The 19560-nt window shown below is 46.0% G+C and overlaps 1 protein-coding gene across 3 annotated transcripts in view; it reads left to right on the forward strand.

The window, feature by feature from the left end:
- Positions 1-19560, forward strand: part of llgl2 (LLGL scribble cell polarity complex component 2) — a 195586-nt gene that overhangs the window by 170927 nt on the left and 5099 nt on the right. For all 3 annotated transcript variants that reach the window (XM_059948976.1, XM_059948975.1, XM_059948978.1), the window contains exons 16-25: positions 63-216; positions 1997-2147; positions 2798-2914; positions 6300-6466; positions 16174-16438; positions 16855-17008; positions 17641-17708; positions 17917-17964; positions 18102-18159; positions 18374-18450. In XM_059948976.1, the coding sequence (XP_059804959.1) occupies positions 63-216; positions 1997-2147; positions 2798-2914; positions 6300-6466; positions 16174-16438; positions 16855-17008; positions 17641-17708; positions 17917-17964; positions 18102-18159; positions 18374-18450 (1259 nt within the window). The remainder of the gene's footprint in view (positions 1-62; positions 217-1996; positions 2148-2797; positions 2915-6299; positions 6467-16173; positions 16439-16854; positions 17009-17640; positions 17709-17916; positions 17965-18101; positions 18160-18373; positions 18451-19560) is intronic.

The raw sequence follows: 19560 nt of genomic DNA on the forward strand, positions 1-19560 counted from the left end.
TACAAAAGCTTTCAACACATCTTACCAGGTTCAAAGACTGCTACCCTTCTGCCCTGCTGTAGATGCACACTGCACCCCAGTGACCAGTTGGCACTCGAAGGTCCCCTGTCACGAGTGAAGTCGATTAAGAAATCACTGCGGCAATCCTTCCGTCGGATCCGGGGCACCAGAATGTCTGGAAGGAAGCGGCCGGTACCTGGCAACGGTGCAGCTAAGGTTAGAGGAGGTCTGCATCTTTGATTGGGTTTGAGGGTGGGAGTTCTGTGTGCATCTCGGGGATTGAAAATGTTCTGTACCTGCTCGATATCTGAAGGATTGCAAGGTGATGGAGGTGTGTTACTGAACAGCTGATATTCCTTTGATGTGCACTTAGTGTCACTACACCCATCCTTTACTGCAGTAATGCACGCTACATAGGAGTAGTCCATACGGCTGCTGAGCCCCGGTCCACCATTCAATGTTACAGCCAGTTTAGTATCTCCAGGTTCCTTCCCACCCAACCCTTCAGTCCTTGATTGCTGCTAAAAAAAAATCAATCTATTTTGACTAGATTTCCTTGTACATTGAGAGAAAAATAAGTAAAGCTTTACAATCTTATTTTAATAATTGCAGTAAAACATAAAAAGATGTGGCAGTCCCTGCTTCAGATCCATGATCTAGCATCAGAGGAAGGGAGGACTGCTGCAAGTGGCGCTGGGGCTGATCAGACTGCGGGAGATGAATGAGCATAGGACAGGTGCAGGAATTCTGATGTGTATTACTATTGCTTGTGAACCAGTTTCCTGTCCATGTTGTGAATGACTCTTTAATACTGCAGGCCTCGATTCTGTATGTAAACCAGCCCCCCCCCCCACCATCTTCTTCCATACACCCCTCTCAAATCACGCATCAGAGCGGAGAATAGGCTCCGGGGTGAAAGTGTGTGTGGTGTGCCGAGTGGAGGAATGGGAATTAATGATCTGAATGGTCTTCTCTGTTGTGAGAATGAATTGCTGCAAAGCTCTTGATTTTTTTCTAGTTAAATATTAATTTTGGAATTGAATACATCTAAACAACTGGACATCTAAAGCCTGCTAGAATATAGAATCCCTCTAGGGGTTTCTTCATCATGTAATCCTGGCACTATCTCAGACTCCTTGTATGTTTCAATGCCATCTGTTCCTTTTCTTAACTCTAGGGGGCATAAGACAAATTTAAAAAACTTAACTTTTCCGTGTAGAACTACCACTTTCTCCTGGATTTCTCCTGGAGAATCTCTCTTGTACTGGTTCCAACACTTAATACAAGTAATGAAAGCACACAGATTTCCTTGTGTACTCTACTCCCCATGCAAGGAAGATCAGGTCATTTGCCACTTTAATTTCTCTAAGTACGCACATCACTTCGTGCATCTTTTGGATCAGCTCACTGGGATTTGTTTTCCAGGCATTATATTAGTTTCTGAATAATATTAATAATAAATGTTATTGCTAGTTTTTGTTTTCCTACCTGAGTACATAACCTCATGCTTTCCACCTTATGTTCCCATCTTATTTCATCTGTTTATTTGACCTTGCTTAGACTTCCTGATAACTCGCATTCCCACCTACCTTTTATTATCAGCAAACTTGGGTGATCATCCAAGTTATCATAGTAAATACTGAGGGCTGATTCCTGATTCCTGCGGCATCCTTTTGTTCCTGTGTATCTGCGTGAAAAGGAGCCATTTATTCATTCTTTCTCCCGCATCTGTCCTCACTGATATCTCAGCCCCATCCTAGAAAAGCCATTTTATGAACCTGTTTTATGATGCACTTTATGAAATTACTTTTGAAAAATCTAGCACACTATCCAATCATTTCCATCTTATCTACATTATCTTTGCACCTTTTTAAAGATTTGGATTTGTAAAACATAATTTGCTTAAATAAAACCTCATTAACTGACAAACTGTGGTGTTGGAGGTGGTCTGTTACTGTGCCTGTCCTGCTGCTGATGTAACGTTCTCTGCCTCCAGGTGCAGGAGGCTAATGCCAGGATGGATCGGGAAGCACTGAATGAAATGGAGCTGGCGCCCGTACAGCGCAGGATTGAGGCTCGTTCAGCCGATGACTCCTTCACAGGATTTGTCCGATCACTGTACTTTGCCGATTCCTTTGTAAGAGATGGTGAGGGAAAATTGCTAATTGAGCTGTTGATCCTGGGGATTTGTCACACAAAAGATAGCTTAATTGACGCCTAGGTTTAATATTTCAAGTTTACTGGGTTGTGTCTGGAACTAAACCACTTCTTTCCACTTTCTGGAGTTTATTGTACATTGGCTGGACTCTTCAATACAAAAGAACTATGAATAAATTCAGCACTGTTATCTTCTGTGGTAGATTTTGCCCATATGGTAGATCTGGCCAGGTACAGATATTGGCTGTAGCGGAATGTGGAATTCCATGGTCCTTTGTGGTTTTTGGACAGTCATAATGAATGTTCCTCTGTAACTTACTGTGCATCCTAGTTTACTCTACATATTTAAAAGTGTAACATTCTGTTCCGTAAAACAACTTGTTATGAAATAGTTGTTTTTTAATAATTCTAATCCTGGTGTCCAGATTTTTGAGTAATGCCTGTTTATATCTTCTATCCCTCTTCAGTATCTCCTGTTGAACAGACAGTCTTCAACAATGCCAGTTTATCTCCAGTATCTTGTGCATCGTTTTGTTCTGCTCATCTGGTGTGAAAATGTTGTTTTTGTTACTGTGGTCAACACAACAGTGGCTGGACAGGAAATTCTTGATGCTGAGTGGGCTTTACTTTGGTTCTGCAGGTTCCTATCATGAGCCGTCACTGTGGGCTGGTACCAACGGTGGAACTGTATTTGCATATGCTATTCACGTTCCTCCAGTCGAGAGGAGAATGGAAGAGCCAGTCACTGCAACACAGGGTAAGTAAGCTGAACACTGCCATCCCTTGTAAGATGTGTGATGCTGTGTTATAGTCCTGAGCCTCCAACTTTATCAATGCTGATTACACTGCATTTGATTCTCACTTTTATTGTGTGTCATCATGATGTTGTCAAATATCCATCTCATGCAGTCTAATCTCAGCTAAGAAGAGTGGGCAGGTTGCCAAAGCTGTGGCAGGTGATTAATGTTGCGAGTATTGCCACCCTGTCCTAGTGCTTAAGACTTTCGAACAAAGCCATTTTATTTCTAATCCTAATCTTTTAGGAACCATAGAAAATGGTTACTGAATGAGCATGCACAAAATGCTGGTAGGACACAGCAGGCCAGGCAGCATCTATAAGGAGAAGCACTGTCGACGTTTTGGGCCGAGACCCTTCATCAGGACTAACTGAAAGGAAAGATAGTAAGAGATTTGAAAGTAGTGGGGAAGGGGAAAATGTGAAACGATAGGAGAAGACCGGAGGGGGTGGGGTGAAGCTGAGAGCTGGAAAGGTTATTGGCAAAAGGGATACAGAGCTGGAGAAGGGAGAGGATTGTGGGATGGTGGGGGGAGCACCAGAGGGAGATGGAGAACAGGTAAACAACTAAATATGTCAGGGATGGGGTAAGAAGGGGAGGAGGGGCATTAACGGAAATTAGAGAAGTCAGTGTTCACGTCATCAGGTTGGAGGCTACCCAGCCAGTATACAAGGTGTTGTTCCTCCAACCTGAGTTTGGATTCATTTTGACAGTAGAGGAGGCCATGGATAGACATATCAGAATGGGAATGGGACGTGGAATTAAAATGTGTGGCCACTGGGAGATCCTGCTTTCTCTGGCGGACCGAGTGTAGGTGTTCAGCAAAACGGTCTCCTAGTCTGCGTCAGGTCTCACCAATATATAAAAGGCCGCACCGGGAGCACCAGACACAGTATACCACACCAGCCGTCTCACAGGTGAAGTGTCGCCTCACCTGGAAGGACTGTCTGGGGCCCTGAATGGTGGTGAGGGAGGAAGTGTAAGGGCAGGTGTAGCACTTGTTCCGCTTACAAGGATAAGTGCCAGGAGGGAGATCAGTGGGAAGGGATGGGGGGGGGGGGGCGAGTGGACAAGGGAGTTGTGTAGGGAGCAATCCCTGTGGAAAGCAGAAAGGAGGGGGAGGGAAAGATGTTCTTGGTAGTGGGATCCCGTTGGAGGTGGCGGAAGTTACGGAGAATTACACATTGGACCTGGAGGCTGGTCGGGTGGTACGTGAGGATAAGGGGAACCCTATCCCGAGTGGGACAGTGGGTGGATGGGGTGAGGGCAGATTTGCAGGAAATGGGAGAGATGCGTTTGAGAGCAGAGTTGATGGTGGAAGAAGGGAAGCCCCTTTGTTTAAAAATGGAAGACACCTCCTTCGTCCTGGAATGAAAAGCCTCATCCTGAGAGCAGATGTGGCGGAGACGGAGGAATTGTGAGAAGGGGACAGCATTTTTGCAAGAGACAGGGTGGGAAGAGGAATAGTCCAGGTAGCTGTGAGAGTCTGTAGGCTTATAGTAGATATCAGTAGATAAGCCGTCTCCAGAGATGGAGACAGAAAGATCAAGAAAGGGGAGGGAGGTGTTGGAAATGGACCAGGTAAATTTGAGGGCAGGGTGAAAGTTGGAGGCAAAGTTAATGAAGTCAACGAGCTCAGTACGCGTGCAGGAAGCAGCGCCAATGCAGTCGTCGATGTAGCGAAGGAAAAGAGGGGGACAGATACCCGTATAGACTTGGAACATGGACTGTTCCACAAAGCCATCAAAAAGGCAGGCATAGCTGGCACCCATGTGGGTGCCCATGGGTTTGGTTTGGAGGAAGTGGGAGGAGCCAAAGGAGAAATTATTGAGAGTAAGAACTAATTCCACTAGATGGAGGAAAGTGGTGGTAGAGGGGAATCCAAAAAGAAGCGAAGAGCTTTGAGACCATCCAGGTGGGGGATGGAGGTCTATAGGGACTGGACATCCATGGTGAAAATAAGGCGGTGGGGGCCAGGGAACTTAAAATCATTGAAAAAATTCAAAGCGTGAGAAGTGTCACGAACATAGGTGGGAAGAGATTGAACAAGGGGGGATAAGACAGTATCAAGGTATGCAGAAATGAGTTCAGTGGGGCAGGAGCAAGCTGAGACAATAGGTTTACCTGGACAGGCAGGTTTGTGGATCTTGGGTTCAGTGCGCCAGACAACAACAGCTCCCCCCTTATCAGCGGGTTTTATAGTGAGGTTGGGATTGGTGCGGAGGGAGCGGAGAGCAGAGCATTCGGAAGGAGTGAGGTTGGAATTGGAACGAGGTGTGGTGAAGTCAAGATGGTTGATGTCCTGTCGGCAATTAGCAATAAAGAGATCCAGAGCAGGCAGAAGACCAGACCGGGGTGTCCATGAAGAGGAGGAGGGTTGAAGACGGGAGAAGGGGTCATCGGTGGGGGTAGGAGAGTCCTTGTCAAAGAAGTAAGCTCGGAGATGGAGCCGGTGGAAGAAGAGTTCAGCGTCATGGTGTACGCAGAACTCGCTGAGGTGTGGGCGAAGGGGGACAAAGGTGAGGCCCTTACTGAGGACAGAGCGCTCTGCCTTAGAGAGTTGAAGGTCGGGGGGAATGGTAAAGACCCGGCACGGATGAGAGATGGGATCAGAGGTGGGAGGGAGGCTGGTTGTGTCGGTAGAGAGGGGAGGGTTGGGGTGAGAGGGAGATGGAGCCTCTGAGGGCCCAGGAGCTGACGATGGGATTGAGGGAGAGAGGATTGCAGAGTGGTGGTGGGGGAAGGAGAGACGGGAGTCACAATCGCAGCACGTGAAGACCCGGCCTGGAGATCAAGGCTGGAGTCACAGTTGGAGGCTGCTCAATCACTTTGAAGCTGTCCATGGTCGTTGGAACACCTGGTGGGTGCTGGAGTCTGGGTTTTCAATATGCCCTGGGTCGCTGGGGCAGCTGAGATCAATGGCCAGGCCATTGATACGAAGTCGCGATACGAAGTCCATACTCTGGGGTCTGCAGATGGAAGATCTTGCAATCCTTGCAGGATGTGATAAAGTCAAACTGAATGAGCACAGTGCTATTGGCTCTCTGCTTTCAGTTCATTAATAAAATTTGTAGTGTGAACTGTGTTCACAATCTCCAGGCAACCACCTTGTCCTCAACCATCCCTTAAGCTGCTGTGATAACAATCTTTGCAGGATCTAGTTCTCTGATAAATCAAACACTACTGGATTATCAAAAAATAAATAGAATATAGTGATATTAATACATATATACACAATCCCTTTTTGAAAAAGATACTGCATTAATATTATTTGACTTTTGCAAATATGCTGCAGAAATTTTGAATTATTTCAGTTCTGATCAACGTATTCTAATGTCTTTGCAGCAAAGGAAATTCAGCTAATGCACAGAGCCCCTGTGGTTGGTATTTTTATTCTGGATGCTCGGGGGATTTTTCTACCTGAACCTCTAGAAGCAGCGCATGACCTTTCCAGAAGTCCTGACATGCATGGGAGCCACATGCTGTTGGTCATATCTGAAGAACAGTTCAAGGTAATTGGTTCAATCTATCCAGCAAATTCAGCGAACAGTCTGGGTCTGTCTTGGTGTTCTTCCGGTCTTCAATACTACTGCAGCTCCATTTCATTCAGAGTTATTGACAAAAAAATGTAGTCTTTATTCAATATAATATCACAGAACTCTGACTTCCTTATTATCTGGGTTTCTGGTTAGAATTGTTAAATTTGGCTTTTGAGCAAATTTTGAAGATGGTTTATTTCAGAATCTCAAATTAAGGAATCAGTGTTGTATCTATTTAAACTGGAATTATATGTAGTGCGTCACAGCTTTGTCAGTAATCCCATGGGAAAGATTAATCGTATCAGTCTTCAGGCCACTGTAATCTGTACTGACAGTGCACTGAAGCAACTTGGATTCTCACTAATATTTGAGGGTACCCAGTCTCAAATTGCGCGCATAGCAGTTAGCGCAACACTAATGCAGTTCGGGGCATTGGAGTTCAATTCCAATATCATCTGTAAGGAGTCTCTAAGTCCTCCAGTGAAATGTGTGGGTTTCCTCCCACAGTCCAAAGATATACAAGTTAGTCGGTTATTTGTTCATTGTAAAATGTCCTGTGACTAGGCTACGATTAAATCGGGGATTGCTGGGAAACAAGGCTCGAAGGGCCTGTCCGCACTGTAACTCAATAAGTAAATAACATCTGGAGCTAGCTAATGGCAAGGGGGTTTTGATATTCCAAAATTTGAAATCAATGAGAATTGGAAGTAGTGAAAAGGGGTGTTGGAGTGAGAAATGTCCATCCGGTGCACTTGGCATAAATAAGGGTGTCAGCTCAGTGCCAGTATGTTACTGTCAGAGCCCTGACCCAGGTTCAGCTGCCTTCTCTGTAGGTGAGAAGTGGGCAAGTTTGCTTGCTGTCAGGGTTCCAATTGCAGCCACTCTGTTAATAAAGCACCTTGGACCAATATGCTGGATGGTGGGCTGAGGATGTGTCTCCACCAAAGGAGGTGTAAGGTGTTCCTTCCCTCTGCTACCCTGCAGGTCACCCTTGGGCAAGTTGTAGCATCTACTTAGTCTACCCCACTGATCCCTGCAAGCCATGCAGATAGTTGTATGAGCAGCTAGTTCATATCGCAGGTCCTGGTTATGATGCCAGGCAGACAATCTGAAGCATATTGATAACAGCTGGGGTCACATCTTGTAAAGACACTGCCCAGAAGGCGGCAAGGACTTTTCTCTTCCACAGAAAAATCTGCCAAGAATAATCATGGTCATGGAAAGACCGTGATTGTCTACGTCATACGACAGAACATAGAACAATCAAACACATGCGCAGCAAGGCCTGGATAGTGTTCAGGTGTGGCCTCCACAGTACTCAGATTCACCACCCTCTAGCTAAAGAAATTCCTTTTCAATTTCTGTATGAAAGGCTTTACCCCAGAACCTAGACTCTCCCATTACTGGAAACATCTACTTCACATCCACTCTGTCCAGCCCTTTCAGTATTCAGCCTTGTTTTGTGATTACAAAACTAGGTCAGATATTAGATGTTGAGGTGGTGACAATCTACCTAATTCCCCAAAGTACAAGAGTGGTGCACAAGATAAAGCCACAGGGTGCCTCACTGGTATTGAGAGTCAAGCATGTCATGAGTGCTCTAGACCATCCAAAGGCCGAGATGCAGAAGTACAATTTAATGAGGTAGTACCAATTCTGGAACTAAAAAGTGCTGGTCTGGTTGCACATCTACAGAACAGAGACTTCCTAGGTCTCAGGCTTTTTAGTGCTGTTGGGAAGAACTTAAACTAGTTTATAGTGGTTGGGAAGCCTTATGGAAGTTTGGAGGAGAGAAATGCAGATATGAACATGAAAGGGTTTTAAAGTGGGGGTTAGCTTTTGAGTAGAGATTGAGTTGCCTGGATCTATACTCATTGGAATTCATAAGAATGAGGGGATTTCATAGAAACAAAGTTTTGAAAGGTACAGACTAGATAGAGACAAGGAACTTGTTTCCACTGATAGGTGAGAATAGAACTAGAGGACGTAGCCTCAAGATTTAGGGGAGTAGATTTAGGATGAAGGTGAGGGGGAATTCTCCAGCAACGCACAAAATGCTGGAGGAACTCAGCAGATCAAGCAAAATCTATGGAGGGAAATGGTCAATGTTTCAAGCAAATAGAGGCTTCCTCCTTAAGTAGAACAGTTAGATCTTTACCTAGTAGGGAAATTAAGGGTTATGGGAGGTAAGGGGAGCTGTCCGTAGCCAGATGAATCAAGATTTTTTTTTTCATTATCATATCCTTTTTTGATGTTTTTTTCCTTCAGCTTTATTAATTATATATATTAGCTTGAAGTTTTGTATCATTTTATAGCTGTAGAAGATTATGTATCAATAAAAGGATTCTAAAAATGAAAATTAAGATCTTACTGAATAACGAAGCAAGCTTAACAGCTCAATGGCCTACTAACCCTAACCCGCTATTTCTCATGAGTTTGGAAGTTGGCTGACAAATGTTGGAAAATAAACCAAAATAAATATGGTGCTTGCGTGATCGGACATGGAAGTGTGCTTCAGCAATTACAGTGTGGCTCCAGGGTAGCAATGTCAGTTTCATATCCCCAGTTAGACTCTTCATATGAGATAACAGGACGAAGGAGAGATGGCTCTATTGCCTCATTAATCAGAATTGTGAGGTGACTAATGTGTTAAAAGATTGTGAACTCAGGCCATCTGGTTGAAGTAAAGAGCAAAAAAGGCAGTCCCATGCCTGTCTAGGCTGAACTTCAAAACAGTCCAAGAGAAATTTAACCTCAAATTTCTGAAAATGAATTAACGTTAGGGCAGAGATAGTGGGGAATATTAATTACCTAAGTATTGGCAGAGTACAGTCAATATACAGGCCACAGAATCCCTAAATTGTATCCAGAACTCTTTAGCCAGTATACAGCAAGCCCAACATAAAAATGAGGGGAAAGCACTTCTATGAGGAGCAGTTTGTGATCGTATTCCAGTTGTCATTGGAGTAATTAGGGAAAAAGGTGGAAATTAAGGTTCTAACCTTATTTATCCGAATACATGACCAATTTATCCAAAAATGAAAATGTCACCAGAACTGGAAAGTTTCCTACCTAATTATTAAGATGGCGCTGGTAACTGGCGACTCAGCGCGTGCTCTCCCGAGCAAGCTGCCCTCTACACTATCCTATACCCGAGAAACCCTTCTAAACCTCCGATTTGCAACATTCAGCAAGATCAACAAGACCCTGGCGAAGTTACTGACCCGGCTGGAGATCATCGACGCGCCGGAATTGCTTCAACTCCAGACCGTACCTGGACCCGATCGGCGAGGTCTGGTCCGAGGTCCGCCACGTTCCCGGAGACCCACGGCCTGCTACCCATTCTGACCAGCGCCTCTCCGAAGCAGATGACCACACAGAAGTGACGGCGGAGACCTCAAGGTACCCCAGACGTTTCCCCGGAGCGACCACCGTAGAGCCTCGTTGGTGGCCGTCCACAGCTGCCAGAAGTGAGGCCTCTGCCGCCGACCTCAGAGATCGAGCCCCGGGCTCGGCTGGAGCGGAGGCCTCCGCAACTGTGACTCAGTTCACGGACTTGTTTCAGCCAGCAGCCCGGCCCTCCGGGATTAAATGTCGGCTTCGGGGCCCGACCCGATCAGCAGCCCGGGCCCCCAGCAGTTGGAAGTGGCAGCGGAGCCTCCCCCCGTCACTCGGCCCAACCTGGAGCGCCCGACGACACGGCTGGCTGATCGATCCCTGCGCGATGCATCCACCAACCTCAAAGAGCTGCCAACAACACATTGCATCGATGGAAACCTGGAAAGATGCACTATTTACCGAGGAAGTGTGGGAAAAGAGCTGGGCTGCTGGTCAGATTGAAGCGGAGGGGCTTTAGGATCCCTCTGCCCACCATCCTACCAGCTAATGTGCAAGCCATAGAGAACAAGGTGGATGATCTTAAAGGGAGACTCACCTGCTGCAGGGAGATGCAGAACTGCTGTGTATTCTGTTTCACAGAGACCTGGCTCTCCCCTGCCACCCCCGACTGTGCCATCCGACCAGAGGGATTTTAGATCCATCGGATGGACCGCACAGCGTCTTCGGGCAAGACGAAGGGAGGTGGAGTCTGCCTACTGATCAACACTGCATGGTGCTCGGACACAGTGGCACTGACAAGCTCCTGCAATCCAGACCTGGAACATCTGTTGGTGAAGTGTCGTTCCTATTATCTGCCATGAGAATTTACCTCGGTAATACCGACAGCGGTCTACATTCCCCCCCAGGTGGATGTGGAGTGTGCTCTGAATACACTGTATGCCAACATCAGTGAACTTGAGACCAGGTATCTGGAGGCTTTGCTCATTACAGCCAGAGACTTTAACCAGGCCAACCTGTGAAAAGTGCTGCCAAAGTTATACCAACATGTCTCCTGCTCCACTAGAGGCCCAAATATACTTGACCACTGCTACACAGCGGTCAAGGATGCCTGCCTACGGTTCCATCCCACGACTTCACTTCGGAAAATCAAACCATCAGGCCATACTCCTCCTCCCGGCTTACAAACAGAAACTGAAGCGGGAGGTCACGGTGTCAAAAGTGGTGTCGCGTTGGACAGAGGAAACGGATGAGGTCCTCTGTGACTGCTTTGAATCGGTGGACAGGTTAGTGTTCAAGGGCTCGGCAGCTAACCTCAATGAGTATGCCTCAGCTGTCATGGACTTTATCTGGAAATGCACAGAGGACTGTGTGTCTCGCAAGACGATCCCGGTATTCCCTAACCAGAAACCTTGGATGAATTATGAGGTCCAGTCCCTTTTGAAGGCTAGAGCTGCGGCTTTTAGGACCGGAGATACCAGTCGCTACATGGAATCCTGGCGTGAACTCCGGAAAGCCATTAAGGGCGCCAAGAGGCAATATCGAGGCAAGTTGGAAGCCCAGACTAACCAGAGGGATGCCAGCAGACTATGGCAGGGTCTAAATGAGATCACTGGGTGCAAAGAAAAGGCTGGGAATATCAATAACTGTAGCGCTTCTCTTCCTGACGAACTTAACGTATTCTACACAAGGTTTGAACAGGAGCGTCCCGCCCCCACCAGGTGAACCAGACCTGGTGGCATCGAGATTCATCGTCACCGAGGAGGACGTTAGAAGAGTCTTCCTGAAGATAAATCCAAGGAAGGCAACGGGCCCAGATGGCATCCCGGGACGGGTTCTCCAGGCCTGTGCAAGCGAGCTAGCTGGAGCGTTTGCTGACATCTTCAACTGCTCCCTGCTTCAGTCTAAGATCCCCTCGTGTTTTAAGAAGACAACGATAATCCCAGTGCCGAAGAAAAGCAAGGTGGCATGCCTGAGTGACTATCGACCTGTGGCTCTGACATCAATTGCTATGAAGTGCTTTGAGCGATTAGTTATGGCACATATCAACTATAACCTACGGTCAACCTCGACGCTTTGCAATTCGCCAACTGGAGCAACAGGTCAACAGCAGATGCCATCTCTCTGGCGCTACATTCCTCTTTAGAACACCTGGAGAATAAAGACATGTATGTAAGGCTCCTTTTCATTGACTACAGCTCTGCCTTTAATACCATCATTCCAAATAAACTGATTCCTAAGCTCTGGAACCTGGGTCTTAGCACTCAGATCTGCAGCTGGATTTTCAACTTCCTCACAGACAGGACCCAGGCTGTAAAATTAGGGGACAAGCTCTCCTCTACAATCACTCTGAGCACCAGTGCCCCACAAGGCTGTGTACTCAGCCCCCTGCTGTACTCACTGTACACCCATGATTGTGTAGCCAAGTTTCCATCGAACTCAATATATGAGTTTGCTGATGACGCCACAATTGTAGCCCGTATCTCGGGTAATGATGAGTCTGAGTACAGAGAGGAAATTAATAACCTGGTGGCATGGTGCGAAGACAATAACCTATCCCTCAATGTCAGCAAGACAAAGGAATTGGTTGTTGACTTCAGAAGGAGTAGCAGACAGCACGACCCCATCTACATCGGTGGTGCGCAGGTGGAGCAGGTCAAAAGCTTTAAGTTCCTCGGGGTGAATATCACAAATGACCTGACTTGGTCTAACCAAGCAGAGTTCACTGCCAAGATGGCCCACCAGTGCCTTTACTTCCTGAGAAAGCTGAAGAAATTTGGCCTGTCCCCTAAAACTCTCACTAATTTTTATAGATGCACCGTAGAAAGCATTCTTCTAGGGTGCATCACAACCTGGTATGGAAGTTGTCCTGTCCAAGACCAGAAGAAGCTGCAGAAGATCATGAAAACAGCCCAGCACATCACACAAACCAATCTTCCATCCTTGGCCTCACTTTACACCGTACGCTGTCGGAGCAGTGCTGCCAGGATAATCAAGGACACGACCCACCCAGCCAACACACTTTTTGTCCCTCTTCCCTCCAGGAGAAGGTTCAGGAGCTTGAAGATTCGTACGGCCAGATTTGGGACAGCTTCTTTCCAACTGTGATAAGACTGCTGAACGGATCCTGACCCAGATCTGGGCCGTACCTTCCAAATATCCGGACCTGACTTGCACTACCTTACTTTCCTTTTTCTATTTTCTAATTATGATTTATTATTTAAATTTTTATTATATTTACTTAGATTTGTACTGTAGGGAGTGCAAAACGCAGAATCAAATATCGCTGTGATGATTGTACGCTCTAGTGTCAATTGTTTGGTGACAAAGTAAAGTTGTAGCTATGAGGGAAAATTGGAAAAGCAAGGGCTGTTCCCTTTGGAACAGAGTAGACTTAAATGAGGAGCCCCAAACTCGTCTTTACTATTTACTTTATTTCCTATTGCTGAGGGGTCAATAAACATGCTTAGATTTAATATCAATGGTATAAAGATAGAGTGGAAGTGGCAGGCCAGAAATCCTTGCCACGTAAAGCCCTTGACGTATACAGGACATGATGCTGGAAAATGGGGTTAACTTAGGTGACCCTTTGGATGTTAGTGGGATGAATGGCCTCTTCACTGGCCTTACATTTTCAATGATTGCACCAAACTGCACCATTACACATAGCAGCAGAATTAGGCCATTCAGCCCATCATGACTGTTATCTCTCAACCCAATTTTCTTGTCTTCTCCCTGTAACCTTTGAGTATATTTAAAGCAGAGGTTGATAGGTTCTTGATTAGTCAGGGCTTCAATGACTTGGCCTCCACAGCCATCTGTGGCAAAGAATTCCACAGATTCACTACCTCAGGCTCAAGAAATTTCTCCTCACCTCCGTTCTAAATAGATGTCTCTCTAAGGCTGTGCCCTCTGGTCCCTGGACTCGCCCACTATAGGAAATATCCTCTCCACATCCGCTCTATCAAGGTTTCAATAAGATCCCCTTCATTCAGGAAGCATTGTTAATTGGCAATTAAATTACCTCAATCCTATCTGTCTCCATTTGGCCATTTCTTGCTGCTGTTCTGACACTGCATGGAACGAGTTTGTACCGTGCCAGAACCCAGAGCATCCAGCTCACTTGGGATGTTGGCGTCCCTCTGCTGGGCATTTCCTATTTGACTTGAGCAAGGACCTACAGGAACTTTGAGCATTTGACCAAATTGTGCTCGGCAGTGATTTGGTTTTCCATCTTGCTCTCCCCACAACATCTCTGTGCCAATGAGGAAGGAGCTGCAGGTCAGCAATGTGGTGGAATATTAGTAAAGATGGTTGGGTTCGTCATGGAGCCTGTGATTGTGGGTCTGCCCCAGGTACATCCCAAAGACATGCAGGTCGGTAGGTAAATTGGCCTCTCGTGTTTAGGCAAATGATAAAATGGGGGAAGTTGACAAGAATATGGAGAGATTTTTTAATGGGATTAATGTAGTTTCAGTGTATATGGGTGGTCAATGGTTACTGTGCCTTAAATGGACCAAAGGGACTCTTTCCATGCTGTAGCTCTCTCTGACTCCATGAGACATAGGAGTGGAATTAGGCCATTCAGCCCATCAAGTTTGTTCCACCATTCCATCATATCTGATCCTGGGTCCCACTCAACTCCGTACACCTGCCTTCTGACCATATCCTTTGATGCCCTGATCAACCAGGAAACAATCAATTTCCACCTTAAATATACCCAAGGACTTGGCCTCCACCACAGCCTGTGGCAGGGCATTCCACAGATTTGCTACTCTGACTAAAATTTCCTCTTTACCTCTGTTCTAAAAGGTCCCCCTTAATTTTGAGGCTGTGCCTGCTAGTTCTGGATTACCCCACCATAGGAAACATTTTCTCCACAACCACACTATCTAGTCCTTTCAACATTTGGTAGGTTTCAATGAGATCCCCCCCCCCCCCCCCACCATGTTCTAAGTTCCAGTGAGCTCAGGCCCAAAGCTGCCAAATGCTCCTCACATGTTAACCCCTTCACTCCTGGAATCATCCTCGTGAAACTCCTCTGGACTCTAATGACAACACATCCTTTCTGAGATGTGGAGCCCAAAACTGTTGACGATACTCCAAGTGCAGCCTGACTCGTGTCTTATAAAGGCTCAGCATTATCTCCTTGCTTTTATATTCCATTTACACTCAAAATAAATGCCAACATTGCAATTGCCTTTACCACAGACTCAACCTGTAAATTAACCTTCTGGGAGTCTAGCACAAGGACTCCTAAGCACCTCTGATGTTTGAGTTTTCTCCCCATTTAGATTTTAGTCTGCACTACTGTTCCTTCTACCAAAATACATTATCATACACTTCCCAAAACTGTATTCCATCTGCCACTTTTTTTGCCCATTCTTTCAATTTGTCTAAGTCCTGCTGTAATTGCATTGCTCCCTCAGCACTACCTACCCCTCCACCTATCTTTGTATCATCCGCAAACTTTGCCACAAAGCCATCAATCCCATTATCTAAATCATTGACAAACAATGTGAAAAGTAGTGGTCCCAGTACTGACCCCAGAGGGACACCACTAGTCACTGGTAGCCAACCAGAAAAGGCCCTTTTATTTCCACTCACTGCCTCCTGCCTGTCAGCCATTCCTCTATCCATGCCAGTATATTTTCTGTAATGCCATAATAGTTTATCTTGTTAAGCAGCCTCGTATCAAGCGCTTTCTAAAAATGCAAGTAAGTTACACCCACTGCCTCTTTGTCCAAACTGCTGGCTACTTCCTCGAAGAACTTGAATAGATTTGTCAGGCAAGGTTTCCCTTTACAGAAACCATGCTGACTTTGACTTGTATCCTGAAACCTAATCGTTAATAATGGACTCCAACACTTTCCCAACCACCAAGGTTAGGCTAACTGGCCGATCATTTCCTTTCTTTTGCCTTCCTCCCTTCTTAAAGAGTGGAGTGACATTTGCATGACTCTGTCTCTGAGTGCAACTCAACCATCAACACTATCCAGGGCTGAGTAACCATTTTGATTGGTGAATGGGATGGACAATATGTGTGACCTATGGCAGTGAGCACGTATCCAGGGAGAGGAACAAAATGTTATCCCTGGAACCACATCCATTCCCATCCTTTGGATGTCACACTTATCTCAGACTAAGCTGGGGACAATGTGGCTGGAATAACAATGTCTTCCAGATCTGGAACTGTTTCTTTTATAATTGGCAGGGTTCTGGGTATGAGCTGTGTTCCTTGCATTCTACGGTGATTTAAACAACTCTACCCCTGCTCCAAACCATACGGGGTGAAGGTCAGTTCTGTCACGAAGTACTGTATCTCTGCTCTGTTCTCTTGATAGATTTTCACACTACCAAAAGTCAGCACAAAAACCAAGTTGAAGCTGACGGCAGTGGAAGGGTCCCGGGTGCGGAAAGTGTCAGTGGCCAATTTCAGCAGCAGTCGAGCAGATGATTACAATGAGAACGGCCTCCTGGTGCTCACTAACCTTGGTGATGTCCAGGTCATCTCTCTCCCAGCCCTGAGGAATCAAGTTCGTTATGAGTGCATCAGGAAAGAGGATGTGAGCGGAATTGCATCCTGCGTCTTCACAAAGTCTGGCCAAGGTAGGGGTTGGAGTACCAGCGGACTGCACTTTGGGCATAAATATTGGAATTATCAGTGAGGTGAATGTGGATCTTATTGTATAATAGTTCAGCCAAGCTGGGAACTTATAGTTATTGCAAGGAAGCACAATGTCTTATGGAATTGTTAGCTCTGGGGTGATATTTTTAAGGTAAAAATAGAAGAGCCTCAGTCATTGTTGAACTAAAGATTAATTTCTAATTAAATGTTACTTTGAAAATTAGAAATTAGTAAGTAATCTATAAACCATTTGGTGCATAAAGCTGTGGTGTGTGTCCTTTCAGTGAATCCGAGCAGCTTGCCTCACCATCCTGATTCCTGTCTCTTCCTCCTGAGTCTCTCCCGCCTCCAATCTTGCTGAGATCACCGACTGACCAAATCTAACTTGCTTTTTCAGGTTTTTATCTCATCTCTCCTTCTGAATTTGAGAGGTTCTCAGTTTCCTCTAAGTTTGTGGTGGAACCAAGGTGCATCATTGACATTGATGAGGGAACCAGGACTTCTCAACAGAGAATTCCACAAGATGGACCGGTCACTACGCCCAACTCCACGTAAGCTTTGTGTGCCTGGCCAACTTCTAAACATTGTCTTAGTAACTTACTGAATTGTTCAGACTCCTTGCCCTCTCATTATGCGGTTGTATTTCCAGGGGAACAGCAATGGGTGTGAGAGCCTGTTGGGTATTGTACTGTGTCACACAAGTGATACTGGAAATCTTGAGCAACATACACTGCTGTGTTTTCTGATGGAGGGTCTCATTCATTCTGATTGACCAATGTTGATTTTCTGTGGATGCTGTCTAACCTGATTGAGGAGACAACATCTAGAGTCTCTGGCTGCATCTGGATCTGTTATGCTGAGACCCTGACCACCACCTACTGGGCTTGTTGGCTGCTAATTAAATAGCACAGTGGGGTAGAGCTCTCATACATTGCAAGGATCACAAACATAATTCTTGAGTCAGCACTAGCTAGTCATTCATCTCTGCTTTGTATTTGTATGATTAGCTGTATGGTTCTGTGGAACATAGTGATGTTGAGAAAGTTACTTAAGTTCGATATGCCATGAGCGACTTGTATCTGTAGCCAGGTAACTCCTGCCTGTGTTCTGATGTACCCACTAAATCTGCCAAATGGGAGATGGTTTCTCTTTAATAGGATGCTGTTGTACTGTTTGTTTACAGGGAACCAGTGCAGTCACAGCAGAACTGTGAATTAGGCGAGCTGGCTAGTACTGGGAGCAAGGGCGATGGTAAGTTGATCTGAAGTTCATTCATAAACGTAAAGAGAAATCTTCTTCTACACCCCAAATAGTTCATAGGAAGAAGATGTAAGCTCCACACGGAGCACCTCAGGTTGGGATCAAAGCCAGGTTTCTGGGACTCTGAGCTGCAAAATGTTGAGTGATGTTACTGAGGGTGTCTGGTAGCTCAGGCTGATCTGGTATTAATATCTTACAGGAAAGAAGACAGTGGAGATCATGGAGCATGCATTACTCAATGATGAGAGTGAGTACTGTCCAGCTGTTACTGGTCTCTGCATGTAAAATGTGCCTCCACGAGTGGGCTATGGGGGAAGGGTGTAAACGTGCCTCTGGAACGTATGGCTGGCTGTTGAATTTGATCTCTCTGGACTCATTTTTCAGGAGTTCTGCTGGAGATTCAGAGCACACTGGAGTCGGAATCCACTTCAGCTGATAGACTGTAGGTATTGCCCGGATGTACTAGTTGGGGCGGTGAGTGGGGGAGGGCTGAGAGCACCAGTGATGTGATGGTCAGAGGCGGGGATTGTAATTAACAAGGTTCTCGACGTTGTTGCAGTTTTGTACCTAGCGGTGCTGGGCAACGTTCTGATATTTTTATTGGTACTGTATGTGTCACCATGCAGGTAGAATTGATAAGTATAACTCTGTTACAGGAGCTTTGGACATCTAAACAGGAACTCTAACAATGTGGTTGGGGTACAATCCCAGGGCCAAAGAATGATCAATGCAGGTGGGTACCATCAATATATCTCTTCGCACACATTATGAAGGTTAGCTAAGTGTTAATATTTGTGGTCCACAGGTGCCACTGGAGTCTAACACCTCCCCTTGACAGAATCCATTCATCCCCACCTCTGCAAGTCCCAATTGACTAAGTACAACTGGGACGGTGAAAACTACGGAAAATTAGTTGCTGGGGTACTTGTCTTTGTTTTTCTGTAATCAACAAGGTGCAAGTCAAGCTTGTGGGAGAATGCTTTCTCTAGAGGGTGGACAAGTGCAGCCCTGATGATTGAACTTGCCAAAGCAGGCAATTTGATTGATTATGCCTTTCCTCCATGTCTTGCTTGGTAGCACTGTATGATGATGATGGCTGGTTCTTCGTTTGTGAAAATCAAAAGGGAAGTTGGGCCCCTTCTCCATCTCTGTAGGACTTTTCTTCCCTTCTGCACTGTGTAGGTTTATAGTGAGCATTGGAGCATGTGGAAGAATTCTACTCTTTAGGCCAGGGAATGTTCCACAATGGCACAGTGAGCTGTGACCACAAGGCTGTTGGTTAAGTATCACAGTTTTCCTTCTAGACAGCTTGCTTGACAAGGCTAATGAGTCTCCTCTACCCGGGCTTGGAATCAGAGCTGTCCATCTCCTGGGCAGGCTGCCAGCCAAGGCTGATGAGCCCAGGCCGCCCTCCCGGTTACACAACCTGACACTGGGTCGCACTGTGGTAATGTTTACCACCCCCACAACTTGCCAAAGCTTCTCCTCTGTGGGTAGCAGGCATGTACAATATCTCTGCAAGTTCCCTTTCATTAGCCCTGCTTATAAATGGCCACATCATCTGTATTCCTGATTTCCGGCACCTGCCTCCCAAAACAACTCCTGTAACATTCCTGGAGGACAGAAAAGCAGTTCACGGACAATATTCTGGACCTACCTGAGGAAGGGCCACATCAACCTGCATGGATGGGAGAAATTAGCACAGATTAGGAAAAGCTGGAGAAAGACTGTCTATGAGGGAACTGCACAGCTCGAAGAATACCTCCAGCAAGCCGCTGAAATTAAATCGCTCCCATGTAAGGAGAGACTGGGAAAGGGCCAACCAGCTCCATCCAACGCCACC

This window comes from Hypanus sabinus, chromosome 23, assembly GCF_030144855.1.
Source record: "Hypanus sabinus isolate sHypSab1 chromosome 23, sHypSab1.hap1, whole genome shotgun sequence".
NCBI classification, from domain to species: Eukaryota; Metazoa; Chordata; class Chondrichthyes; order Myliobatiformes; family Dasyatidae; genus Hypanus; species Hypanus sabinus.